At 39.1% G+C, this 27,198-nt stretch overlaps 1 protein-coding gene across 1 annotated transcript in view; it reads left to right on the forward strand.

Moving 5' to 3' along the window:
• Tacr3 (tachykinin receptor 3) overlaps nucleotides 1–27,198 on the forward strand; it is a 97,260-nt gene that overhangs the window by 28,299 nt on the left and 41,763 nt on the right. The window contains 2 exon segments of the mRNA NM_017053.1: nucleotides 2,778–2,966; nucleotides 5,911–6,061. Coding sequence (NP_058749.1) covers nucleotides 2,778–2,966; nucleotides 5,911–6,061 — 340 coding nt within the window.

The following is a 27,198-nucleotide window of genomic DNA, read 5'->3' on the forward strand; positions in this document are numbered from 1 at the left end:
TACTCTAAGTATATAAAACTAATTGTGCGAATATCCAAATGGCATTTATAAACTTCAGAACCAACAAAGAAGCCAGATGGTGACGTAATTGAGTAATACACACTTGGGTAGTACAGCAAACTTTATTGGTGAGTGTGCTTGGCTCTGGAAGCATTCATACAGCCATAACTAATCTACTGAGATACTTTAATTGAGATGCAGTAACAGTGAGAGCAAAAACATGCCTGCCTACACTTCCTGTGATAGAAAGCCGTCAGTGTTTAACATTACACATGAATGCTTTTGGATTAGAAGGTAAAAAATACTACTTTGATGGTCTATGAAGTTCCAGTTTATATCCATTTACCTACTCTTCTACAGGACTTACATGAATATTAAAGCCATAATTTCTTTCCATTTGGACTTTGACAACTACAAGAACATCCCGATAAAAGAATTCCTCTTCCTTCTGTTACCTCTACAGAAAATTGACAAGGATTTTCCATTTTTGTGCACTATGAGTAATTTTAATCGATTTAAACCTCCATTTACTTTTCTATAAAATATGCGTCGTGGTAATATCTATTGATGAGGGTAGGTGTTGAGCATATGCGCAGTGAATTGCCTGGCTGTCGTTAGTAATCAGTGATGGCTGGGAGTGTTATCTTCATCACCAAGAACATGAGGGGTGAATTTTAAGTAACCTTCCATTCCAACATTGCATTACATTTTCTAGCGTGGTTCACTTTGCTTTCCTAACCTACTGTACCATATTTTTCTATTTTAAAGCTGCCTTTTATTTTCCCATTAAAAAGCTACAATAATATATAATTGATACATATATATGTATATATATGTATATATGTATATATATAAAACAATCTTACGAGTTTGAGAAAATGCATTTAACCATGATAGCCCACATAATCAAGTTACTAATTATATACAACACCTCCAGAAATTCCTTGTGCATTTTATATGTATAGAGAGGGTGTTTTAATTTCCTGAAACATTTAACATGAGAAGTTCCTAATGTCATTTGGAATGATAGATTCTGTGTTGTACAGCCAATCTTTAGGGCATTATTTCTTGCATCAATGAAATTCATGCCCAGTAAGCTTTAGCTACCCATTTCCTTTTCTATGCTTGCTTCTATGAATTTAACTGTTTTAGATGCTTCCTATCCATGCAATCTTGCAGCAAAGTATAACAATCACAGATAAGTAGAATGCTTGCATCTAAAACATATATTTATTATCTATCACATAGATAATTTTTCTTTAGGTAAATTATGACTAATGCTAATCTCCTTACTCCTAATGTTGCACTGGTTAGTATATGTTTGCAGGGGGCATCTTGGTGTGTGTCTAGGGGTGTATGCATGTATAAGCAATATTGTAATATTAACAACATTCTTCCTAAACCTGAAGTATAATCTCTGAACACAAATAAAGAAAAAACATATTTGTAGAGCACAAAATGGACCACAGTAAAAATAAAACAACATGTATGTTTATTGGTAGAAACATGAATTAAATTGATTTTATAAATAATATTTTTCTCTAATCACTAGCTTAAAAATCTGTCAATTAGCCATATTTTATCCAATTTAAAGCTGAAATCATTTTTCTAAGGTACATATTTGCCATATGGGCTGTAGGAATAATGTGACTTTTCTTTTGAAAATCCAGAGTGGGCTGCAGTAGCCATGTGTAAGTGTGCACTTCAGACTGCAAGTGCGCATTCCCAGACTGTGGGGCTGTGATAAATACCACAAATTCCCCCAGCTGCAATAAAAACTCAGCTTGTTGGCTAGAGTGAAAGCCAAACCTCCATCCGGCTTGATGTTTTCATCCCAGCTGAATGTTCTTTTTTCGCAGGTTTAAGTAAGGGTGTGACCTCAACGCTCACGTGGGGCTCTCTATCCTTGTCAATAATCTACAATATCCATGTTGTATTACTTTAATTTTGTATTCAAAAATTAAGCCAGCAGAGACAGAAAAGAAATGACAGTTGGTGTCTGGGAATGTAGCTCAGTGGTAAAACACTTTCATGGCTAATGCAGCAAGGTCCAAGCTTGACTCTCCACACTGCTAAGAGAAAAAGAAAGACAGGGAGAAAGAAAGAAAGAAAGAAAGAAAGAAAGAAAGAAAGAAAGAAAGAAAGAAAGAAAGAAAGAAAGAAAGAAAGAAAGAAAGGAAGGAAGGAAGAAAGAAAAGAAAGAAAGAAAGGAAGGAAGGAAGGAAGGAAGAAAGGAAGAAAGAAAGAAAGAAAGAAAGGAAGGAAGGAAGGAAGGAAGGAAGGAAGAAAGAAAGAAAGGAAGGAAGGAAGGAAGGAAGAAAGGAAGAAAGGAAGAAAGAAAGAAAGAAAGAAGAGAGCACACAGCTGTTGAAGTATCAAGTCTGCATTTTCAGGCACTCAGTAGATACGTTTTCAGTTCCATCCAGCAGACATTTATGAAATCAGATAGTGCGCTAGGCACAGCACCAAGTAATCAATACTTCCACTTACATTGTTTCCATTGATCCTCACTGCACCCCTAAGGCGTGGCTGTTCTTACTTTTATTTTAGAAATAATGAGGCTGAGTTTCAAACAGTTTAGCAGGTCTCAGAATAGGGTTTGACCCCAAATCTGCCGACTCCTGAGGCAGTGCCATCATTATCTGTCTTGCTTATTCCAGATGTAAAATCCTTATCAACTTAAGCAGTGAGAAATGTCTATGAAAGCACTTTGAAGCTCCGGTTTTAAATTCCAATAATGAAGGAAATGACAAAATGCTCTCGTCTATTTCACATAGGTATATGGCTATTATTGATCCGTTGAAACCCAGACTTTCTGCCACAGCCACTAAGATTGTCATTGGAAGTATTTGGATTTTGGCATTTCTACTTGCCTTCCCTCAATGCCTTTATTCCAAAATAAAAGTCATGCCGGGCCGTACTCTTTGCTACGTGCAGTGGCCAGAAGGTCCCAAGCAACATTTCACGTAAGTAAATTCTCCTTGACAATTTTTAGCTTGATCTATCAAGCTCTTAGAGAAATGAAGATTGGGAGGAAAACTACGCATGTAAGACAAAGCCATTCCCCCGGTGGGGGGCAGGGAAGGATGGTCATATACTACTTGGAAAAAGAAATGTAAAATATACTTCGATATCATGTGTTGGTTTGTATAGCTACAAAGGTTTTTAATTGGAGATGTGATGACTTCTGTTGGAGAAGAACCTGCATTTCCTAAAAGGAGTGGTAAAAGCTGGAGGCTGTATACCAGGGACAGCAGGGTGCTATTGACAGAGGAGTGAGAAAGTGGGAACTGAAGCCCAATGTGTTGATTGCTCTTTTAGGAAACCTGGCAGGAGTGGAAGGAGGTCCTGGCAGGTGTTTTAATTTTGTTTTGCTTTCATTTGTATGTATTTGTTCATTTCAGCATGAAGAAACCTGGACACTAAATTAAAATGGAACTAGGTAGGCCATTTGAAAAAAAAGAAATTGAAAATTTTCATTTTAGATCTAAGAAAAGTAAAAGAGAAAAACCAACATAATTGTTTAATTGATTTTCTTCTGTTCCTGTATATTTCAATAAAATTGTTTCTTTTCCTATTTTTAATGACATTTAAAAATAATAAACGTTGCCAATAACTACAAATCTTTTGAGACAGGGTCTCTTTATGTAACCCTGGTTGACTTTCAACTTCAAGAGATATTCGTGCTTCTGCCTCCCAAGGGCTGAGGTCAAAGGTTTGTGAAACCCTGCCTGGCCTGCAATCACGTTTTAAACAGTTACTTTATCTAACTCTGCATCCCCAAGAGTCCAGAATTTTTTTTTTAAGGGAATAAAAGGTAGTTTATTCTGGAGCCATTTTTGAGTTACTATAACACATGAACACAGATTTAGGTTAGTCTGAACTCTTTTATAGGCTCAGGTTGCAGAATATTTGATCACACTGTGAACCCTGAGATTGTGTTGTTTGCTGTAAAAGCCGGTTTCTGGCTGTGGTGTGGCTGAGCCTTAGCATACACCTTTAATCCATCTGGCTGAAATCCAGACACACCTTCAGATTAATCCCAAACAATGAAGGGAAGGTTAATTTGTAGAAGGAACCAGCCATTTTTGAAAGTGATATCTAATTGAGAGGCAGAGATAGTGACGAATCAGATAATGATTTGACTAAATAGGATATGCAAAACTCTCATGAGAGCACAAAGATAAAAAGAGGCTATGAGAGGAGGGGGGTGGATTGAAAAAGCAGTTTTACTGGAACAGTTATGGAGAGACAGGTGGCAGATGGAGAATAATCTCAACGAAAATGAAAACAAAACAAACCAAGAATGAGAAGGAGCCGGAGGATTAGAACAGATTGTCAAAGTTACTATGAGACCAAACAGAGAAATTCAATCAGAGGCTGAGAGAGGAGTCAGTTTGAGTCAGTCAACTTAGAGAAGAGTTTAAGTCAGAACGGGTGAATTGAACCAGCCGACTAGAGTTCAGAAAGAACAGGAAAGGGTGAGCTTATTCAGAAGTAAATCTCAAAGTCTGAAAAGATGGTAGGCCTAGATGAGATTGTATGGAGGTCAGAGGCTTCCAGGACTAAGCCTGGGTTAGCAGACAGAGACAATAAGCCTTGAAGACAACAATCACATTAGGTGAATAACAGTTACTTTAATAAGCCCAAGATGCCATCGGATGACAGTTTTAGCTTTCAGGCTAGTGAAAGCTGGTGGTCTGCTAAGCTAATAGATTCCAGCTCATTTTTACCTCTCTGTAAAATGATGTTAGTTCAGACACAAAGTGGACCAGGAATAGCTTCTCCAGAGGACTAGAACTCAAGATAAAGAAAGTAGCCCCTGGGCCTGCAGTAGTCCCATCTCTTCTCAGTTTTTGAGTTGGTCGTTCATTCAGCCATGCCTTCTTCTAAGTCTTCTTTCTGAGTTCTCTCACCTAAGCAGGAAGCACTTTGTAAAGGGAAGGCAAGGTTAATAAACTGTGTTTTGCCTACCTGATATTATGAGTAATCTTAGCTGTGGAGTGGTATCATTCTGAATCACCTAATCATTAATTTTAAACCAGTACTTAGCTACCAGGAAGAAGGTAGGCAAAGAGGTTTAGGATTTGACTTAGAAGATAAACCTCAGGTATAAAGTCATTAATTAATTTAAAGCCTTCAAAAGGCAGTAGAAACCACACAAAGTATGTAAAATTGCATGTGGGCCAGGATATTCTGCGTTATGCTCCCATTTCTCCCTAAGGGCAAACTTATCATTTTGGTGGGAAAGGATGGAATCAATTTGGCAATTTATAGAACCGTGTGTTTACCATGCCTGATGACGACGTGCTTGTATGTAATCCACCAAGTAACAAGGCAAGAAAATATTCCATGACCATACATGCTAACGTTTTTACCTGATTTTTTTTTAAATCAAAAGAAATGTATATCACGGCCCAGAGTGTCTAATTCCTCTTCTCATGTGGAAGAAACCATTTATGTTATGAATTTCTAATGTCACAGGAATAAAATAGTCTGTTGTGGAATATAATGCACATCATGGCAGGCTTATTCTATCCCATACCTTGACCTTTCAGGACTCCGTCCAATTGTTTAGCTCAACAATTACTAAACAAGGAACCAAGCATCAGGGATATTTGGCCTTGGTTCTAACTAAAGGGAATACGTACAAATTAAGAGAAGAAAGACCTTGTTTATAATTTTTTATTCATAAAATACAGTTTGGAAATGTGCAATTAAAATATTTGACACAGGACTCTAGGTTACAATGCTTACGAGACATTGGAGAGATGTGTGGAATGAAGACAGAGAGAGAAGGCGGAAATGAAGGTTGGCCTTTATGAGTTAAAGTTCAACAAACTCAAAGTCCTGTACGTTTCACTCAAACGATTCTTCAGCACGTGTGTGTGTGTGTGCGTCTCTCTGCAGGTACCACATCATTGTGATCATCCTGGTGTACTGTTTCCCACTGCTCATCATGGGTGTCACCTACACCATCGTTGGAATTACTCTCTGGGGAGGAGAGATCCCAGGAGACACCTGTGACAAGTACCATGAGCAGCTGAAGGCTAAACGAAAGGTACTGTCCCATGTGACTGACCCATGTAACGCACCATTTTGGTGCAGACTGGACCTCTTCCAAGGAGGAAAGCACTCACTGATATTAGAAATGTGTTCTCATATCTCACATTCTAAATGCCTCCTTTGTTTGACAGGACTTTTTCCTTTGTGTAATCTTTGTTCTTGGTGGCAAACCTCAGCCCCTGGAAAGGTCTGTGAATGTCTGGCTACAGTAGAACAGCTGCATCCTTATGGATGAGCTGTTTTGTCAGCCCCTGTTGTAGCCCATTCTCAATTACTTCACCTGAAATTCTCTAAGTTTCTCTTAAATGGAATCTAGCTGATTTTATTTCTGCATGTGTGGCTGCATTTTACAGTACTTGATCAGAGCACCTCTGCTGTACTCTGAAATCTGATCAAAGTTGCATTTATCCTGAGTGACATGGCTCTCTGAAGTTAGAAGGCTGGAATTTTCTCATCCACTTTGTCTACTCTCCCTCATTCTCCTCTTCTCCGTCTTCTTCTATCCCCCCTTCTCTCCCTTCTCCCCCTCTGTCCCTCCCCTTCTCCTCTCTCCTCCTCTCATGCCCCTCTGCTTCTCCTTTCTCCCACCTTCCTCCCTTCTGTCCTTCCCCCTCTCTTCTCTCTCTTTCTGCCCCCTATCTCTCCCTCTCTTTCTCCTTTCTCTCCTCCCCTACCTGTCCCTCCTCTTCTTCTTTGCCTTCTCTTTCCCTCCCTTCTCTCTTGTTCCTCCCACTCAGCAGCAAGCATATACACATGTTTAAGGGATGTAGTGTTCTACAATTCACTGAATGAAATGAAAAAAGAAAATTTCTGATCATTCAGCTTAAATCCCTAAAATTTTGCTAATTATACAAACATGCCAGGCATTGTTATTTATTTCACTTAGGAATGCTTGATTTATTTATTGGACTACCTTCCAATGAGAGTTCTTTTAAAACTTTGTTGTAATCTTAAAGTGTCTCGCCTACTTCTATGTCATTAAAAATCAAGCCAATTTTTAAAATATAGTGTAGCAAATGTTTCTGTTTTGATGGCACATCCTCTGCCTGATAATAACAAATGATACTATAATAATTACTTTAGTTATTATACATCACAAATTTTATACCTAAAAACAGGAAATAAGCATGATTTATTTCTGACTAGATACAGATAATATATATATATTATATATATAATTTTATGATTTTCAAGACTTCATCATAAAAATGATCTGTACAAACAACCTTTAAAACATGAGGGGGAAAAAACCTAAACTTGGATATACTTCAACAATATGCTTATCTTCAAATTATTATTATTATTATTATTATTATTATTATTATTATTATTAGATACCACTATGTGACACAAGTGGAAGGTTAGAGGATATATTTCAAGAAATTTAAGTCTATTATTCCATATTTTAATTATTTTTTCATATACATGTAGTAGTTCTTCAAGAAGAAATGAAAATTTTATATTTGTTCTTTTATTTTTTAACATAAAGTCTCATTGAGAATTAAAGTAAGAGGAAGTTTGTCTCTTTTACCCTTCTCCATTGCTGGTGAATATAAAGCATCCATATGCCTTTAATTCATTAACCTACACTTTCAGAGTAGAAATACCAACCCACACAGGAACATGACTTCTCTAGATTATTTCAGAGAAGAGGACACTTAAAAATTCTGATGCATTTCTCTTTCTCTTAGAGTTTGTACTGACAGAAAATGTAAAATGCCTCCATAGCTATAGGCATCTCATAGCCAGTCACCTCAACCTTGGATTTCCTAACAGTTTATAATGTGTTTCTAACAGTGTCTGAACATCAAATTCAGTGCCAGCCTGGTCTACAGTGAGTAGAAAGACACCAAGAGGTTGAAAGTAAGACTCAGCTATTCTTACCATCTCTTTCTCCCATAATCCTTAGAGTAATGCTATGCTAAATCCTTTGAAGAATAGCTAGTACATTATGTGGATAGTCAGCTAAAAGAATAAAATATAGAAGATATTACTGTCTCTTATACTATAAATATGTTAAGTGTCAGTTTAAGAATCGGTTAAAACATAAGAGTCTACATATTTAGAAGATTAAGGCTGTGGAAATCAAAAGGTGAATTAGAACAGTAGGGCAGAGAGAATCATCGTTGCTTCAATTTTCCTATTTTCTTATTTTAAAATAAACAGAGGTTCTGATACAAAAAAGTGATAACTTTGAGACTCACTTGCATTTTGTCATTTATTGCTATCCCTTTACCCTGGTATGATGAATTCAAGGAGTCACACTTTGTACTTTCAGAGAACAGTTTATAGTTAATAAATAAATGCTGTCCAAAAAGGGACAATGAACCCTGGCGGGGCCCTGTTTTCCAGGATTTTTTTTTCATCTTCTGATTTATAGTAATGAAGAAGAGAGTTAGCTCTGTAGAAGAAAGTTTTAGATTCCCATGTACTTGTAGAATCATCCTCTGACCTAAATTGAGTAAGTTTTATTGTCCATTTAATTTTTATATCAAAGGATACTTTAGATTTGTCTTCTTGTTTGATTGTTCTTTTCTTAGACAAAACCTTTTATATAGCATTTTTGAAGAGACTAAGATTCAGTTTTTTGGGGGGGCAGTGTCTATGTAGTTCACAGCAATAGGTTAAGTTTTAACTAGGTTTTGTAATCTTTTGATACAGCTTGGCCAAGGTAGACTTATGTGTGTGAGTGGAATCTTCATATTAAATGTAACTCTGATTGTATTCCTGACATCTAGAAAACTGTACCTCTTGCCTATGAAATAAAAATAAATCCATTTTGAATAGATAGATATGAACTGAATCTGGAGATTTACTTTTTTTTTACTCTTTTTTATAGTAAGTTGAAAGAACTGTGGTAAAATTTAACAATTGCCCAGACCCATGTTTCCACAACCAAATTGTTTCTTTTACGTGTCATTGAATTCCCTCAGAGATAAAAGGCACACTGTAAATCGGGATCTCCTGCCTAAAGGAATTTTCTGGATCCCTGGAAAGACAGAGGTCATATTTTAAATTCAAATGGACACTTCCTTCTACTTCCAAATTTCTACTTCTGTTTTCTTTTTTTTTTTTTTTTTTTTTTTTTTTTTTTTTTTTATTAACTTGAGTATTTCTTATATACATTTCGAGTGTTATTCCCTTTCCCGGTTTCCGGGCAAACATCCCCCTCCCCCCTCCCCTTCCTTATGGGTGTTCCCCTCCCAACCCTCCCACCATTGCCGCCCTCCCCCCATAGACTAGTTCACTGGGGGTTCAGTCTTAGCAGGACCCAGGGCTTCCCCTTCCACTGGTGCTCTTACTAGGATATTCATTGCTACCTATGGGGTCAGAGTCCAGGGTCAGTCCATGTATAGTCTTTAGGTAGTGGCTTAGTTCCTGGAAGCTCTGGTTGCTTGGCATTGTTGTACTTTTGGGGTCTCGAGCCCCTTCAAGCTCTTCCAGTTCTTTCTCTGATTCCTTCAATAGGGGACCTATTCTCAGTTCAGTGGTTTGCTGCTGGCATTCGCCTCTGTATTTGCTGTATTCTGGCTGTGTCTCTCAGGAGCGATCTACATCCGGCTCCTGTCGGTCTGCACTTCTTTGCTTCATCCATCTAGTCCAATTGGGTGGCTGTATATGTATGGGCCAAATGTGGGACAGGCTCTGAATGGGTGTTCCTTCAGTCTCTGTTTTAATCTTTGCCTCTCCCTTCCCTGCCAAGGGTATTCTTTTTCCTCATTTAAAGAAGGAGTGAAGCATTCACATTTTGATCATCCGTCTTGAGTTTCGTTTGTTCTAGGGATCTAGGGTAATTCAAGCATTTGGGCTAATAGCCACTTATCAATGAGTGCATACCATGTATGTCTTTCTGTGATTGGGTTAGTTCACTCAGGATGATATTTTCCAGTTCCAACCATTTGCCTACGAATTTCATAAACTCGTTGTTTTTGATAGCTGAGTAGTATTCCATTGTGTAGATGTACCACATTTTCTGTATCCATTCCTCTGTTGAAGGGCATCTGGGTTCTTTCCATTTTCTGGCTATTATAAATAAGGCTGCGATGAACATAGTGGAGCAGGTGTCTCTTTTATATGTTGAGGCATCTTTTGGGTATATGCCCAAGAGAGGTATAGCTGGATCCTCAGGCAGTTCAATGTCCAATTTTCTGAGCAACCTCCAGACTGATTTCCAGAATGGTTTTACCAGTCTGCAATCCCACCAACAATGGAGGAGTGTTCCTCTTTCTCCACAACCTCGCCAGCATCTGCTGTCACCTGAGTTTTTGATCTTAGCCAATCGCACTGGTGTGAGGTGAAATCTCAGGGTTGTTTTGATTTGCATTTCCCTTATGACTAAAGATGTTGAACATTTCTTTAGGTGTTTCTCAGCCATTCGGCATTCCTCAGCTGTGAATTCTTTGTTTAGCTCTGAACCCCATTTTTTAATAGGGTTATTTGTTTCCCTGCGGTCTAACTTCTTGAGTTCTTTGTATATTTTGGATATAAGGCCTCTATCTGTTGTAGGGTTGGTAAAGATCTTTTCCCAATCTGTTGGTTGCCGTTTTGTCCTAACCACAGTGTCCTTTGCCTTACAGAAGCTTTGCAGTTTTATGAGATCCCATTTGTCAATTCTTGATCTTAGAGCATAAGCCATTGGTGTTTTGTTCAGGAAATTTTTTCCAGTGCCCATGTGTTCCAGATGCTTCCCTACTTTTTCTTCTATTAGTTTGAGTGTGTCTGGTTTGATGTGGAGGTCCTTGATCCACTTCGACTTAAGCTTTGTACAGGGTGATAAGCATGGATCGATCTGCATTCTTCTACATGTTGCCCTCCAGTTGAACCAGCACCATTTGCTGAAAATGCTATCTTTTTTCCATTGGATGGTTTTGGCTCCTTTGTCAAAAATCAAGTGACCATAGGTGTGTGGGTTCATTTCTGGGTCTTCAATTCTATTCCATTGGTCTATCTGTCTGTCTCTGTACCAATACCATGCAGTTTTTATCACTATTGCTCTGTAATACTGCTTGAGTTCAGGGATAGTGATTCCCCCTGAAGTCCTTTCATTGTTGAGGATAGCTTTAGCTATCCTGGGTTTTTTGTTATTCCAGATGAATTTGCAAATTGTTCTGTCTAACTCTTTGAAGAATTGGATTGGTATTTTGATGGGGATTGCATTGAATCTGTAGATCGCTTTTGGTAAAATGGCCATTTTTACTATATTAATCCTGCCAATCCATGAGCATGGGAGATCTTTCCATCTTCTGAGGTCTTCTTCAATTTCTTTCTTCAGTGTCTTGAAGTTCTTATTGTACAGATCTTTTACTTGCTTGGTTAAAGTCACACCGAGGTACTTTATATTATTTGGGTCTATTATGAAGGGTGTCGTTTCCCTAATTTCTTTCTCGGCTTGTTTCTCTTTTGTATAGAGGAAGGCAACTGATTTATTTGAGTTAATTTTATACCCAGCCACTTTGCTGAAGTTGTTTATCAGCTTTAGTAGTTCTCTGGTGGAACTTTTGGGATCACTTAAATATACTATCATATCATCTACAAATAGTGATATTTTGACCTCTTCTTTTCCGATCTGTATCCCTTTGATCTCCTTTTGTTGTCTGATTGCTCTGGCTAGAACTTCAAGAACTATATTGAATAAGTAGGGAGAGAGTGGGCAGCCTTGTCTAGTCCCTGATTTTAGTGGGATTGCTTCAAGTTTCTCTCCATTTAGTTTAATGTTAGCAACTGGTTTGCTGTATATGGCTTTTACTATGTTTAGGTATGGGCCTTGAATTCCTATTCTTTCCAGGACTTTTATCATGAAGGGGTGTTGAATTTTGTCAAATGCTTTCTCAGCATCTAATGAAATGATCATGTGGTTCTGTTCTTTCAGTTTGTTTATATAATGGATCACGTTGATGGTTTTCCGTATATTAAACCATCCCTGCATGCCTGGGATGAAGCCTACTTGATCATGGTGGATGATTGTTTTGATGTGCTCTTGAATTCGGTTTGCCAGAATTTTATTGAGTATTTTTGCGTCGATATTCATAAGGGAAATTGGTCTGAAGTTCTCTTTCTTTGTTGTGTCTTTGTGTGGTTTAGGTATAAGAGTAATTGTAGATTCGTAGAAGGAATTCGGTAGGGCTCCATCTGTTTCAATTTTGTGGAATAGTTTGGATAATATTGGTATGAGGTCTTCTATGAAGGTTTGATAGAATTCTGCACTAAACCCATCTGGACCTGGGCTCTTTTTGGTTGGGAGACCTTTAATGACTGCTTCTATTTCCTTAGGAGTTATGGGGTTGTTTAACTGGTTTATCTGTTCCTGATTTAACTTCGATACCTGGTATCTGTCTAGGAAATTGTCCATTTCCTGAAGATTTTCAAATTTTGTTGAATATAGGTTTTTATAGTAAGATCTGATGATTTTTTGAATTTCCTCTGAATCTGTAGTTATGTCTCCCTTTTCATTTCTGATTTTGTTAATTTGGACGCACTCTCTGTGTCCTCTCGTTAGTCTGGCTAAGGGTTTATCTATCTTGTTGATTTTCTCAAAGAACCAACTTTTGGTCCTGTTGATTCTTTCTATGGTCCTTTTTGTTTCTACTTGGTTGATTTCAGCTCTGAGTTTGATTATTTCCTGCCTTCTACTCCTCCTGGGTGTATTTGCTTCTTTTTGTTCTAGAGCTTTTAGGTGTGCTGTCAAGCTGCTGACATATGCTCTTTCCTGTTTCTTTCTGCAGGCACTCAGCGCTATGAGTTTTCCTCTTAGCACAGCTTTCATTGTGTCCCATAAGTTTGAGTATGTTGTATCTTCATTTTCATTAAATTCTAAAAAGTTTTTAATTTCTTTCTTTATTTCTTCCTTGACCAGGTTATCATTGAGTAGAGCATTGTTCAATTTCCACGTATATGTGGGCATTCTTCCCTTAGTGTTATTGAAGACCAGTTTTAGGCCGTGGTGGTCCGATAGCACGCATGGGATTATTTCTATCTTTCTGTACCTGTTGAGGCCCGTTTTTTGACCAATTATATGGTCAATTTTGGAGAAAGTACCATGAGGAGCTGAGAAGAAGGTATATCCTTTTGCTTTAGGATAGAATGTTCTATAAATATCCGTTAAGTCCATTTGGCTCATGACTTCTCTTAGTCTGTCGACATCACTGTTTAATTTCTGTTTCCATGATCTGTCCATTGATGAGAGTGGGGTGTTGAAATCTCCCACTATTATTGTGTGAGGTGCAATGTGTGTTTTGAGCTTTAGTAAGGTTTCTTTTACGTATGTAGGTGCCCTTGTATTTGGGGCATAGATATTTAGGATTGAGAGTTCATCTTGGTGGATTTTTCCTTTGATGAATATGAAGTGTCCTTCCTTATCTTTTTTGATGACTTTTAGTTGGAAATTGATTTTATTTGATATTAGAATGGCTACTCCAGCTTGCTTCTTCTGACCATTTGCTTGGAAAGTTGTTTTCCAGCCTTTCACTCTGAGGTAGTGTCTGTCTTTGTCTCTGAGGTGTGTTTCCTGTAGGCAGCAGAATGCAGGGTCCTCGTTGCGTATCCAGTTTGTTAATCTATGTCTTTTTATTGGGGAGTTGAGGCCATTGATATTGAGAGATATTAAGGAATAGTGATTATTGTTTCCCTTTATATTCATATTTGGATGTGAGGTTATGTTTGTGTGCTTTCATTCTCTTTGTTTTGTTGCCAAGACGATTAGTTTCTTGCTTCTTCTAGGGTATAGCTTGCCTCCTTATGTTGGGCTTTACCATTTATTATCCTTTGTAGTGCTGGATTTGTAGAAAGATATTGTGTAAATTTGGTTTTGTCATGGAATATCTTGGTTTCTCCATCAATGTTAATTGAGAGTTTTGCTGGATACAGTAACCTGGGCTGGCATTTGTGTTCTCTTAGGGTCTGTATGACATCAGTCCAGGATCTTCTGGCCTTCATAGTTTCTGGCGAGAAGTCTGGTGTGATTCTGATAGGTCTCCCTTTATATGTTACTTGACCTTTTTCCCTTACTGCTTTTAATATTCTTTCTTTATTTTGTGCGTTTGGTGTTTTGACAATTATGTGACGGGAGGTGTTTCTTTTCTGGTCCAATCTATTTGGAGTTCTGTAGGCTTCTTGTATGCCTATGGGTATCTCTTTTTTTAGGTTAGGGAAGTTTTCTTCTATGATTTTGTTGAAGATATTTACTGGTCCTTTGAGCTGGGAGTCTTCACTCTCTTCTATACCTATTATCCTTAGGTTTGATCTTCTCATTGAGTCCTGGATTTCCTGTATGTTTTGGACCAGTAGCTTTTTCCGCTTTACATTATCTTTGACAGTTGAGTCAATGATTTCTATGGAATCTTCTGCTCCTGAGATTCTCTCTTCCATCTCTTGTATTCTGTTGGTGAAACTTGTATCTACAGCTCCTTGTCTCTTCTTTTGGTTTTCTATATCCAGGGTTGTTTCCATGTGTTCTTTCTTGATTGCTTCTATTTCCATTTTTAATTCCTTCATCTGTTTGATTGTGTTTTCCTGGAATTCTTTCAGGGATTTTTGCCATTCCTCTCTGTAGGCCTCTACTTGTTTATTAATGATTTCCTGTGTTTCCCTAAGTGTGTTCATGTCTTTCTTGAAGTCCTCCAGCATCATGATCAAATATGATTTTGATACTAGATCTTGCTTTTCTGGTGTGTTTGGATATTCCATGTTTGTTTTGGCGGGAGAATTGGGCTCCGATGATGGCATGCAGTCTTGGTTTCTGTTGCTTGGGTTCCTGCGCTTGCCTCTCGCCATCAGATTATCTCTAGTGTTACTTTGTTCTGCTATTTCTGACAGTGGCTAGACTGACCTATAAGCCTGTGTGTCAGGAGTGCTGTAGACCTGTTTTCCTCTCTTTCAGTCAGTTATGGGGACAGTGTGTTCTGCTTTCCGGCGTGTAGTTTTTCCTCTCTACAGGTCTTCAGCTGTTCCTGTGGGCCTGTGTCTTGAGTTCACCAGGCAGCTTTCTTGCAGCAGAAAATTTGGTCTTACCTGTAGTCCCGAGGCTCAGGTTCACTCGTGGGATGCTGCCCAGGGGCTCTCTGCAGCGGCAGCAACCAGGGAGACCTGTGCCGCCCCTTCTGGGAGCTTCAGTGCACCAGGGTTCCAGATGGTCTTTGGCTTTTTCCTCTGGCGTCCGAGATGTGTGTGCAGGGAGCAGTCTCTTCTGGTTTCCCAGGCTTGTCTGCCTCTCTGAAGGTTTAGCTCTCCCTCCCACGGGATTTGCGTGCAGAGAACTGTTTATCCGGTCTGTTTCTTTCAGGTTCCGGCGGTGTCTCAGGCGCAGAAGTCCTGCCGCTCCTGGGCCCTCCCCCACGGGAGCCCAGAGGCCTTATACAGTTTCCTCTTGGGCCAGGGATGTGGGCAGGGGTGAGCAGTGTTGGTGGTCTCTTCCGCTCTGCAGCCTCAGGAGTGCCCACCTGACCAGGCGGTTGGGTCTCTCTCTCACCGGGTCTGGGAGCAGAGAGCTGCTGCGGGCCGGGATCCGCGGGTGTGGGACTTCTCTGTTTTCTTTTTTAACGTAAAAAAATTAGTATATTAAGCAGCCGTACAGAAGTCAGAACTAGAAGTTGACCTTAAAGAAAAGACATACAGTCTCACCTTATATTGAGAAAAAGAAAACCAGACATAATAGGGTCCACATGGGTTCCTTTTCCCACCAAAATGGGCCAGCTGCTGCTTCACAGCTTTGGGGCTCAGTTTTGAGAAACAATCTCTGTCTTTCCCTGGGTTGCACCAGGAGTGTAAATTACTGAGAAGGCCTATCTGGAATTGGTACAAAAGTTAATACCTTCCTTTTCCTTTTTTTAAAAATTTGTTTATTTTTTGTGTGTGCTATGTCTGCTCTCTTCAGACACAACAGAGGAGGTCATCAGATTCCATTACATATGGCTGTGAGACACCATGTGGTTGCTGGGAATTGAACTCAGGACCTCTAGAAGAACAGTCAGTGCACTTAACCACTGAGCCATCCATCTCTCCAGCCTACCTTCCCTTTCCTTAATTTGAGTGATTTTAAATCTGGGAATTATTTCAGCTTTTTTAACCAAAATTCGGGAGGATGGGAAGCTTTTGCTTCAGTGTGAAGAAGCCACTGCATGATCAACCCAATGTCGGCTGTTAATTATAACATATTCTGGATATCCATTTTTGTTTGAATTTGCCCAATGTATGAGTTCTTGGAAATAATGTATTAGAAGCTCTGATGACACAGACAGGAGGAAAATCTTATTAATTGTCAAGCAAGGTCTGCAGAGGATTGAAGCAGATATCTGGATCAGATTCTGTTACCTTTAGCTGCTTAAGAACATTAGCGACTGGGTGTGATGCTGTAACTACTGTGTAATGTAAGGGAGCACTGAAGAAGTGGGGTACTCAGTAACATAAAAGCTAGCTGTAAGACTTTTGAGCCAATTTTACATCGGAGGTTCAACAACCATTGAATTCCCCCTCTTGGTGTCCCTCAGCACTGTGCTCCCCCTCCATTTGTGTGTCCTTGTTGATAGTCAATATAGAGTATGTGTTTCTAAAATTCAGTAAGTATGGTATTACTTTAGCCTAATATCCATGGCAATCCGTGTCTCGTCACAGAAAGTCCAGATTGTACTACAGGAACCCAATGGGGCGCCCTGGGTCCACATCAATTGTATCTGCTTTAAGGAGAGAGTAGGGATTAAATTGATGCCCTTCCTTGTTCTAGTGTCCATCAGGCGTATGGGTGCACACTGATGTCGACACAGCCTTACTGGTAGCTAATGGGTCATTCTCTGGGAGCTGAGGGTAGTTACCCAAGATCATTTCTTCTTTCCTTTGGAGTTACAAGGAGGAGAATGAAAGGCAAGCCCCACACGCATTCTCTTCCAGATGAGAAGACAGGTCTCTGACTCTACAACTCTAGAAGGAAATTTCTTTTGTTCTTTCTTTTCTTCCTTGTTAAAGCTGGAAGTGCTTAGAGATCTGAAGTAAGACTGTAGTCTCCAGCACTGTCTAATTACTATTTTTATAATCAAATTCTACTGACTTAAGCCTTGTTTTTCATTTTATTTTAGGAAAAAATATTACTTTAAGATAAAAAAATTTATAAAATTTATTTATGATAATTGCTTTACTAAACATACATATCTTTAAATCTTTTTACATTTTCTATTTACTTGTCCTTTAGTAAATTTGATTCAATTTTAATTTATATCTTGAGGCAACATTTTAAGAAATTTCCAATTAAGACATAATCATTTTCCCAAGGAAAAAACATTAGCAGAACGTATTTTACCATATAAAAGCTTTCTGTATGTGGAATCACATGTCTCCATGTGAATTTAAAGTTGTTATTAATAATTAATAGTGAAGTCCCAAGGGAGAGGCAATTTTCAATTGTCAGCTATAGGTCAGCAATACAAGCCAACAGTATGTCACATTTATTAAGAGGGCCAAAAATATGTTGTTTCATCCTTAAAACTTAAGAAGCTGAGGTAACTTATGGATGCTATTTTGGGGAAAATAGCTGGGCTGAGCTACCTTGTCCTCAGAGCAGGAATGCTGTTGCCTCTGAGCCGGACTGCTTTCTACTCAGAAAAAGGTAACCATTGTAAGCTGTGGCTGCACACTCTCTTGTGGCATCTTGGCTCTGCTGGAGAAGTCCACACTTTAATGAGAAGCCCAGAGCATCTGGAGCCTGACCTCTTCTGACCCATGATGCCTTATGCAGAGAACAAAAAGGAAACAGCTCACAGGGTGAAACTTATTTCTCAGTAAAATAATGAGATGACTGCCTGACCATTTACATATGAATGCTACACATGGGTCCCACCCAATAAAACTTATGGATAGTCTTTTAACTACTATGGGGGCCTTTCTATCTCTCAAATGGTGTGATCTACTGTCTGGAAACATGGAAAGCATTAACAGAATAACTTAAACATTTAATAGAAAGATACATCCCAACCAACAGAGCAGGTAAGCAAATGTTAACGATTCTGAAGACATCTTGGTTTCATTTGTCTGTCTGTCTGTTTTGAGACAAGGCCTCACTATGTAGCTCTGGTTGACCTTGAACTCACAAAGATCTGCCTACTTCTATTTCCTGAGTGTTGAGATTAAAAATGTGAGCTATGATACCTAGCAATCCTTATTCTTCCAATAAATCGGACTTTACTCATTTGTCAAATATTTTAAGTCATAGGAATTGGAAGGATTTGGGCTAATTTAACAGTTTTAATTTATGTATGTGATCCATTGCCAATAAGCAAATTTGGTATCATGCAAACATTGTATGAATGCAAGCATACATGTAGAGATAAGACAAAGTGTGCCTATCCAAATAAACACATACAAAATACATTTTAAAAAACACAATATCTCATAATTTTGTTAGATTTATCATTTGTATGCTTTAAGGCTGTTAATGTAATTTTCTCAGTAACTCTAATATATTCATTGTACCCACACTCTAATCTCAAATCTATTCTTTTCAAGTTGAATGATGAGCTTTTAAAGGAATAAAATTGATCTCCTTTATGAAACTCTAAACATAAACATGATTTAAGGCATAGTAGAAAACAAAATGTCAAAAGATAATGACTGATATGTTGACTATATATCTTGTATTTTAATTTTTAAAAGAAATCAAAAGAAAGGAGTAGATGTCTTTAGAAACCGAAATTTATTTTGTAATGCATTGTAAAGTGATCAACAAAAATGTAGTAAACACTCTGGAGAGTTATAGGTAGACTGCTCTGACATAATTTGTTTTCAATCAGATATACAAAACTACTTTTAATGTTTACCCAATTTTCATTACTTCTTTTATTGTTTGAAGTTATAATATAGTTACATTATTCCCACTACCCTTTCCTTCCTCCAAACCCTCTCATATACCCCTCCTTGCTCTGTTTCAAATTCACAACTACTGCCTTTTTTGTTTTTACATATGTACACACACACACACACACACACACACACACGCACGCACGCACGCACGCACATATACATTCCTGCTCATTCTGTACAATGTTACTTGTATGTGTCTTTTAGGGTAGACCATTTGGTATTGGATATCTTGGGCTTTTATCTAATGAACTTTTTAAAAATATACATGACTTTTGTATTTACTCATGATGCTCAAATTCAGTGACATGTAGAATTTTTAAAAACTTTCAGTTCATTGCTTAAATACTCAGAAACTTACAGGTATTGCTATGCATCTGTGTCTATAAAATTTAAAACTTGAATGGAATGAAAGTTCTCAGACTTGGTTGTTCTTACATACAGCATGAGAAGCTTTGATTAGATTCACCTCCCTTTCTCAACTCTTCCAAGATGTGGGCCCCTTCCCAAAATCTTTGTCTTTTTCTTTTTAAAACCAAGCCCAATTTGTGCTGTAAACTTAGTCTTGTATGTGCAGCCTTCCTCTGGAGAACAGTCAACCTACCTGTGGCTACATCTTAAAAATGTAGCTATTCTCTCAGAGGCTTACATTTGCCAGTAGCTTCTCGGGCAGGGATAGTATTTTCTCCTTGACCTCCTATCCCTGCTGGGATTGTTGTCTGGCATGAGCTTGCACAGGCCTTCTGCATGCTCTCAAAACCATTGTATTTTCATATGTGCATGTGCCCTACTGTGTCCAGAAAAACACTGTTTCCTTGTAGTCACTTCTGACTCTGGCTCTTATGATCTTCTCTCCCTTCTTCCCATCTTTGAGCTACAGAAAAGAGGGTATATATAAATATAGATATAGATATAGATATATATATATGCCACATTTAGAGCTAAGCATGACTTCCTTATTCTCTGTACTTTGACCAGTTGACAGTCTTTATGTTAATTGCTGAATGCAGAAGTTTCTCTAATGAAGGTTGAGGGATGTGTTAGTCTATGGGTATAATGATAAGTTACTAGGGCTTAGCTTAATGCTATGTCCATTTAGCAAAATAATATGAGTTTTCCCCTAGATCCTATGACCTGTTCTTGGAGTAGCCACAGGTTCTTGGACTGATAATATTGCCAGGATTAGATCAGGCCTTAAATCCAGTCAGAAAAGGACTGGTTACTCCCATGATTGTTTTGCCACTATTGTACCAGTGGGCATGCCTTGACAGGTCTGTCATCACTGTAGCATGCAGGGTTCACAGATGGGTCATGGTGGTGTTTGTTTTATTCCTCCAATACCATACATAGCAAGTTCCAGCACTATCAAAGCTAGTGTGGTGGTTTGAATACATATGCCCCCCATAGACTCATGTGTGTGATGGCTTGGCCCAGAGACAGTGGCACTACTAGCAGGTATGGCCTTGTTGGAGGAAGTGTGTCACTGTAGGGGTGGGCTTTGAGGGCTCATATATTTGTTCAAGCTCTACCCAGTGTAGGCACAGTCCTCTTCTGAGTCTGTGGATCAAGATGTAGAACTCTTAGCTCCTCCAGCTCCATGTCTGCCTGCAAGATGCCATGCTTTCTGCCATGATGACAATAAACTAAACCTCTCAAACTGTAAGCCAACCCCAATTACATGTTTTTCTTTTATAAGAGGTGTAATGGTCATGATGTCTCTTCACAACAATAAAACTCTAACTAAGACAGAAGTTGGTATCAGGAACACAGGTTTGCTATGATAGACCTAACCACGTCTTTGCTTGGAGATATGTGGGTTTTAGGACTTTGGCTTGGAAATGCAGTTGAATTCTCTAAACATTGCTTAATGGGGCCATACAAGACTCTCTCCTGTGGGTCACTCTTATGAAGAGTGCTTTTATCAAATATAGCAAGCTGAGAAAGAAAAATAAAACAATGTATGAGTCAAGGGTTAAAGGGACACCAGGAATTGGAGTTAAATCCTGTGTTCAAGGAGATAAACAGATAAAAGATAGTAAATGTAATAAAGGCAATCAAAATGTAATCAGGACAAGATCTCACCCAACTAAGCTTCCATTTCGCGAAGGATATTCCCCAAGGGACATTGCCACCTATGTGTTTGTGGTTGTAAATGGAATAGTTAGGCATTATTTTAGCTTTCTTATGTTTTATACATTTGCAGTTTTATGAGAGACAGTTATATCATGTTAGGCATTATTTTCGACCTGGTCATTGTTTTCTTTAGACATAAAGAAAACATTTAGAGATATGATTTTGTGTCACGTTGACAAGGGATGGATTGTGATACCAATTCTTAGTTGTCAACTTGACTAATTCTAGAATGAACTACAATTCAGAAATGGAGTCCCCACCTGTGATCTAAGTCTTGAGGCAGGAAGACAGCATGCCTTTGATTTGGATCTTGAAGCTAGAAGATACAGGGTTTTGATTAGGATCATAAGGTGAGATGACATCCACATTTGATCTAGATTGACACATGTCTTCACACCTTCAAGCATGGTGGCCATGCTTATACATTTCTTGTGATAAGGAATTGAAGAAAAGCTTGGGTCCAGGATTGGTGGTACATGCCTTTAATCCCAGCATTCAGGAGACAGAAACATGCATATCTGAGTTCAAGGTCAGCCTGATCTACAGAACAAGCTCCAGGAAAGCCAAGCTTAATCAGTGAAGGAAACCATTGAAAACAAAAAGCTGATGAATTTGTAGTTGAATGAGGAGGCCATGTTCCAGCCCCAGCAAGCAACAGAACTCGGTGGTTTCAGCCATGTAATTCTGGCTTTAGAATCGAAGATGAAATCCCCCTCAGCAACTAAGGAATTGTTGAGGCTAGATGTGCAGCGGGATGATCCTTCATGCAGACCTAAAGGCCATTGCATGAAGCTGTGAAGGTGAAGCCTGGATTGTCTTGGAGACAGCAAGATGTCAAAACCTGCTGAGGAAAGCTTCTAACAAGGAATGGAACCATCCCAGGAGAAAAAAGTGTGCTGCAGTCAACAAAGTTGAAAGGAGGTGGAGATCTCAAGAGCATTTTGAGAAGAGACATGTAGAGTACAGAGTTTGGCATCTGCTCAGCTGGTTTTGGACCTTGCTTTGTCCCAGTGTCCTCACTATATTACCTTCCCTATACTTTGGAATGACAATGTATATCCTATGCCAAGATATACTGGAAGTATATAATCTGCTTTTTCTATTTTGATTCTATAGGGGATTACAGTTAAGAGATGCCTATAAGTCTCAGAAGATACTGTGGACTTTTAAACGGGATTGAGACTGTTATAGACTATGGAGACCTTTGAGGTTGAACTAAATGTATTTTGTACTATGTTATAGCTGCAAGCCTATTGGGCCCAGGGAGTAAAATGTGGTAGTTTGAATAGGTATGGTTCCGTAGACTACTGTGTGAATGCTTGGCCCATATGGAATGGCACTATTAGGTATGGCATTATTGGAGTAGGTCTGGCCTTATTGGAGGCAGTGTGTCACTGTGGAGACAGTGTCACTGTGGAAATGGTGTATCACTGTGGAGGAAGTGTGTCACTGTAAGGGCAGACTTTCAGGTCTCACAAATATATTCTGAAGCTCCACCCAGTGTAGAACACGGTCTCCTTCTGATGACTGTGGATCAAGATGTAGAACTCTTAGCTCCTCCAGCTCCAGGTCTGCCTGCAAGCTGCCATGATTCCTGCCATGGTGACTATAAACTAAATCTCTCAAACTGTAAACCAGCCCCAATTACATGTTTTCTTTTATAAGAGGTACCACGGTCATGGTGTCTGTTCAGAGCAATAAAACTCTAACTAAGATAGCTAATAAGATAGCAGGAACGACACTGCCAAGTCAGTACCAGCTTCATTTGTCCATGTTGTATGGATCAAGATCGAAGCCCAGAATCGATAATGGTTTACATTTTGGGGGGCTGTTGGACAGTGAGGTCCATTGTCAATGCTACTGTTTACTCTCCAGATCTTTACAGAGAGACCATATAGTTGAAGACACTACACACTTGAGTCACCTAGTAAACTTAAAAGCTTAACTACTACTAAAGTTTAATTTCTTGAGTTATTAAGTATACACAATGACTTACCTTAGAAGGATTTTAAAGTTTCTTAAGCTCAGATTAATTATATAATAAAAGGTATGTGGCAGAACCAAAAATTCAACTGTCCAAAATGATTACAAGTTTGCTTTTTGTTTTCCCACCAATATTTGTAAATAAATCTGTCTTTGACAACAACCTAAATATTTAACAACTGTATAACTATATTCTAAATCCACAAATATATCTGAAACTCAGTCACTATTTTGATCTGTAATCACATCTGATTGCTTATATTTTAACATCATACTGGTTAATAATACTTCACAACTTACATCTACTATCCAACAAGTCAACAGTCTACCCCTTCATTCTGTTTTGTTCTGGAGAGCCTTAGATTTCCTTGCTTTACTCATGCATAAAAAATAAAACTCATTTTTTCCAGTTAGAAGGATTTTTACTTATTTTTTTAATATTTTTTAATGAGCTAGACTGTGATGGTACAAATCTTTAATCACAGCACTAAGGAGGCAGAAGCCAGCAGATCTCTGTGAGTTTGACGGCAGCCTGGTCTACAGAGTGAGTTCTAAGGCAGCCAAGGCTACACACACAGACACACACAGACCCAGACCCAGACCCAGACCCAGACCCAGACCCCCCCCACACACACAGAAACACACACACACACACATACACACACACACGGAGAGAGAGAGAGAGAGAGAGAGAGAGAGAGAGAGAGAGAGAGGAAGAGGAGGAAGAGAGACAGAGACAGAAACACAGAGAGATTGCCATATGACAGACAGTGCAGCAGGTTTGTGTGATAGGGAAGATGAATTTTCTATAGGAGAATCCAGTAAGATTGAAATTATTATGGACACGTGGGAGTAAATACCACTTTGCAATAAGATGATAATTGACAGTAACCTCTGTATGCAGGTTCATACACCTATTCTGTTCTCTGTTTAGAGATTTTCCAAGAACCTCCTACTACACTCTAAGTTGCATAACAGTGAAGACAAACATGTGAACTACTAAGAATCATGAAGACCAGTCCACTAGTGACTCTCCACCAGTCACCTAACCCTAGAGCCTAGCTTACAGGGGCACAGAAAACAATCATTTTGCTACACTATTTGTATTTTCTCACTATTTTTGCAGTGTGTGTGTGTGTGTGTGTGTGTGTGTGTGTGTGTGTGTGTGTGTGTGTGTGTAAAAGAAATATCTCCATCCAATACATAAATCTAGATAAAATTGTATTACAGAGGTTGCCAATTGGAAACTGTGTATACAGTGTCCCTAGGGAAAGATGGGCTAATCACTGACTGATCCCGCAGCAATTTGGGTCCTTCAGAGGTAAGGACCGCCTGCCTCATTTTTTGGCCTTTGCTTTGTGTGAGTAACAGTATGTTGTCTCCTAGCCTCTGGTCCACTGTCAGCGGGAATGTCATCTGTGGCTGTTTATTCAGCACGGTGACAGACTGATTGGTATTCACTAATATCTCTATATTTTCCTTATCCTCTGTTTTTGAAAGATTGGGAGTTTTTTTGTTTTGTTTTGTTTTGTTGTTTTGTTTTGAAAACCACTGACTGAGTTTGAGGAAAGCCATGATCACAAAGTGAAACAAGAATAATTAAACTGTGCAAAGATTAATTCACAAGACTGCGTTGGGCTCAAGAAACTATCTGGCTATTTATTCAGTGTCCCAATCAACAGCAGAAAGTATCACATTAAATAATAATAGCAATCTGCCCCAGGAACCTCTGTTATTTTACCCATTTAACCATTAGAGTTATAAAATCTGGACTTTCTTTTCTTTCAGATGTTTAGCTTCTTTAACTGTTTATAATTAAAATGATATTATATATCAAATCACAGCTGGCCACATGTGTCCTCTGACTTAGACTTAGTAACACTGTGAGATAATGTTTGACTTAAGCTGATGGTGTAAGAAAAGCTTAAAGTGTTTTTGTAAAAGTAAATTTTACTCACCTGATCCAACTGCCATCTCAGAGGCTGATTGCTGAATGAGTTAACCCTTTCCAGTTCTTTCTGAACTCTGGCTGGCTGATTCAACTCAGCTGTTCTGACTCAAACTCCCCTCCATGCTGACTGGTTCAATCTGGCTTCTCTCAACCTTTCACTGAATTGCTCTGCTTGGCCTCAAGCTAACTCTGGCAATCTGTTCTAATATTTTTGCTCCTTCACATTCTCTGGTTCACTCTGTCTTCACCTGTTTCTAGCTCATTCTCTCTCCAACCTGTCTCTGTAAAACTGTCTGTAAAACTCCATGAACTGAATTTGCCATGAACTCCACTCCACTGCACTGCCTCTCTCGATTCACTGACTCACAACTGACAGACCAACTCCACCGCATTGAACTCAGCTGACTGACTGAACTGGAAGATCTGCAGGCCTTTGTCTCTGGAGTGCTGGGATTAAAGGTGTGCATCACCATGCCTAGATTTAAGCTTTTCTTTACCTGAAATTGCTCCATACCAGTTGGCCTTGAACAGACATTTGCTTGCCTTTGTCTCCTGGAATTAAAGGCAAATCTGTATTCCAGTCAGATCACACAAACCTAGAAGGTCTTTGGATGTGATCTCTTGCCAGAGCAGCTCTGTTACTAGATTCAATCTCCTCTACAGTATTTGAGTTCCTTGCAATTATGGTGTCAAGTGGATGGAGGTAACTGGTTTGGAACCCTACTCCTAAAGTCAGGGAAAGGATCAACTGCCTTTCTACTTCCTTTTATGGTGCATTATAGTTAAAATGAATCTCAGGAAAAATGGGAGAGATACTAGTTGTTTTACTAAATAATATTATTTATTTACATTCCAAATGTTGCCTCTTTCCCATTCCCCTTTCTCCTAATTCTTTACCCCATCCCTCCTCCTGTTTGCCTCTGAGAGGATGCTCATCTACCCACCTACCTACTTTATACCCCCCCATGCCCCTTCCCTGGGTCATAAAGTCTCCTCAGAATTAGGCACATCCTCTCCCATTAAGCCCAGGCAAGGCAGTCCTTTGCTACATATGTGCTGGGGGCCACAGACCAGCCATGTATGCTCTTTGGTTGGCTTAGTCCCTGGGAGCTCTGAGGGGTGTAGTTAGTTAAATACTGTTGTTCTCCCTATGGGGTTGCAATCCCCTTCAGTTCCTTCAGTCCTCCCTCTAACTCTTCCATAGGGGTCCAGCCTCAGTCCAATGGTTGGAGGTAAATATCTGGATCTGTTTCAGTCAGGTGCTGGCAGAGCCTCTCAGAGGACAGCCATGCCAGGCTCCTGTCTGCAAGTACAACATGACATCAGCAATAGTGTCAGGGATTGGTGCCTGCCCATGGGATAGATCCCAAGTTGGGGCAGTCTCTGGATGGCCTTTCCTTCAGTCTCTGCTCCATTTTTGTCCCTGCATTTCCTTTAGATAGGAACAATTCAGGGTCAAATAATTTGAGATGGGTGGGAGGCCCCATCCCTCAACCGGGGGCCTTATCTATCTACTAGAGGTGCTCTCTTCAGTTGCTCCCCACTGTTGACCATTTTGACTAAGGACATCCCCACTGGGTCCTGAAAGCCTCTGACATTCCTGGTGTCTGGGACTTTCTAGAGGTTTCTCCTGCCCCCACCCTTTGAAGCTGCATAAGAAATGGACTTTTAAAAGTGGGACTACTCTTGCAGATCGTTTGGTTCCCAGCACCTACATCAGGTAGCTCACACCTGTCAAAAACTCCAATTCTGAAAGGTCCCAGCCAATGCTCTGACTTCCTAGGGCACCTGCACTTGTGTGTACATACCCACCAACAGACACATACTCATACACATAACTGAGAATAAAACAGTGGTGCTGGAGAGAGTCTCAGTGCTTAGGACCACCACCTGCTGTTTGTCCAGGGGACTCAGCTTCAATTTCTAGCACCCGCATGGTAGTTAACAACTATCTGGAACTCCAGTTCCAGAAGAGCCAACGCCCTCTATGAGGTAGGCATTTGCACACACATGTTACATAAACATGCATCCAGGGAAAATACTAATACACACAAAATAAAATATTTTTAAAATAATAGAATCTTTTTAATAATAAAATTTAGAGATGAAGAAAATCATGATACTTATATGTTTTAGCACTTCCTACAATGTATTCTCAAAATAAAATGTATTAAAACAGATTTCTTTTATACACTTAATCCCTTTAATGCTATTTTCTGGGTAATTAA

This window comes from Rattus norvegicus, chromosome 2, assembly GCF_036323735.1.
Source record: "Rattus norvegicus strain BN/NHsdMcwi chromosome 2, GRCr8, whole genome shotgun sequence".
NCBI lineage: Eukaryota > Metazoa > Chordata > Mammalia > Rodentia > Muridae > Rattus > Rattus norvegicus.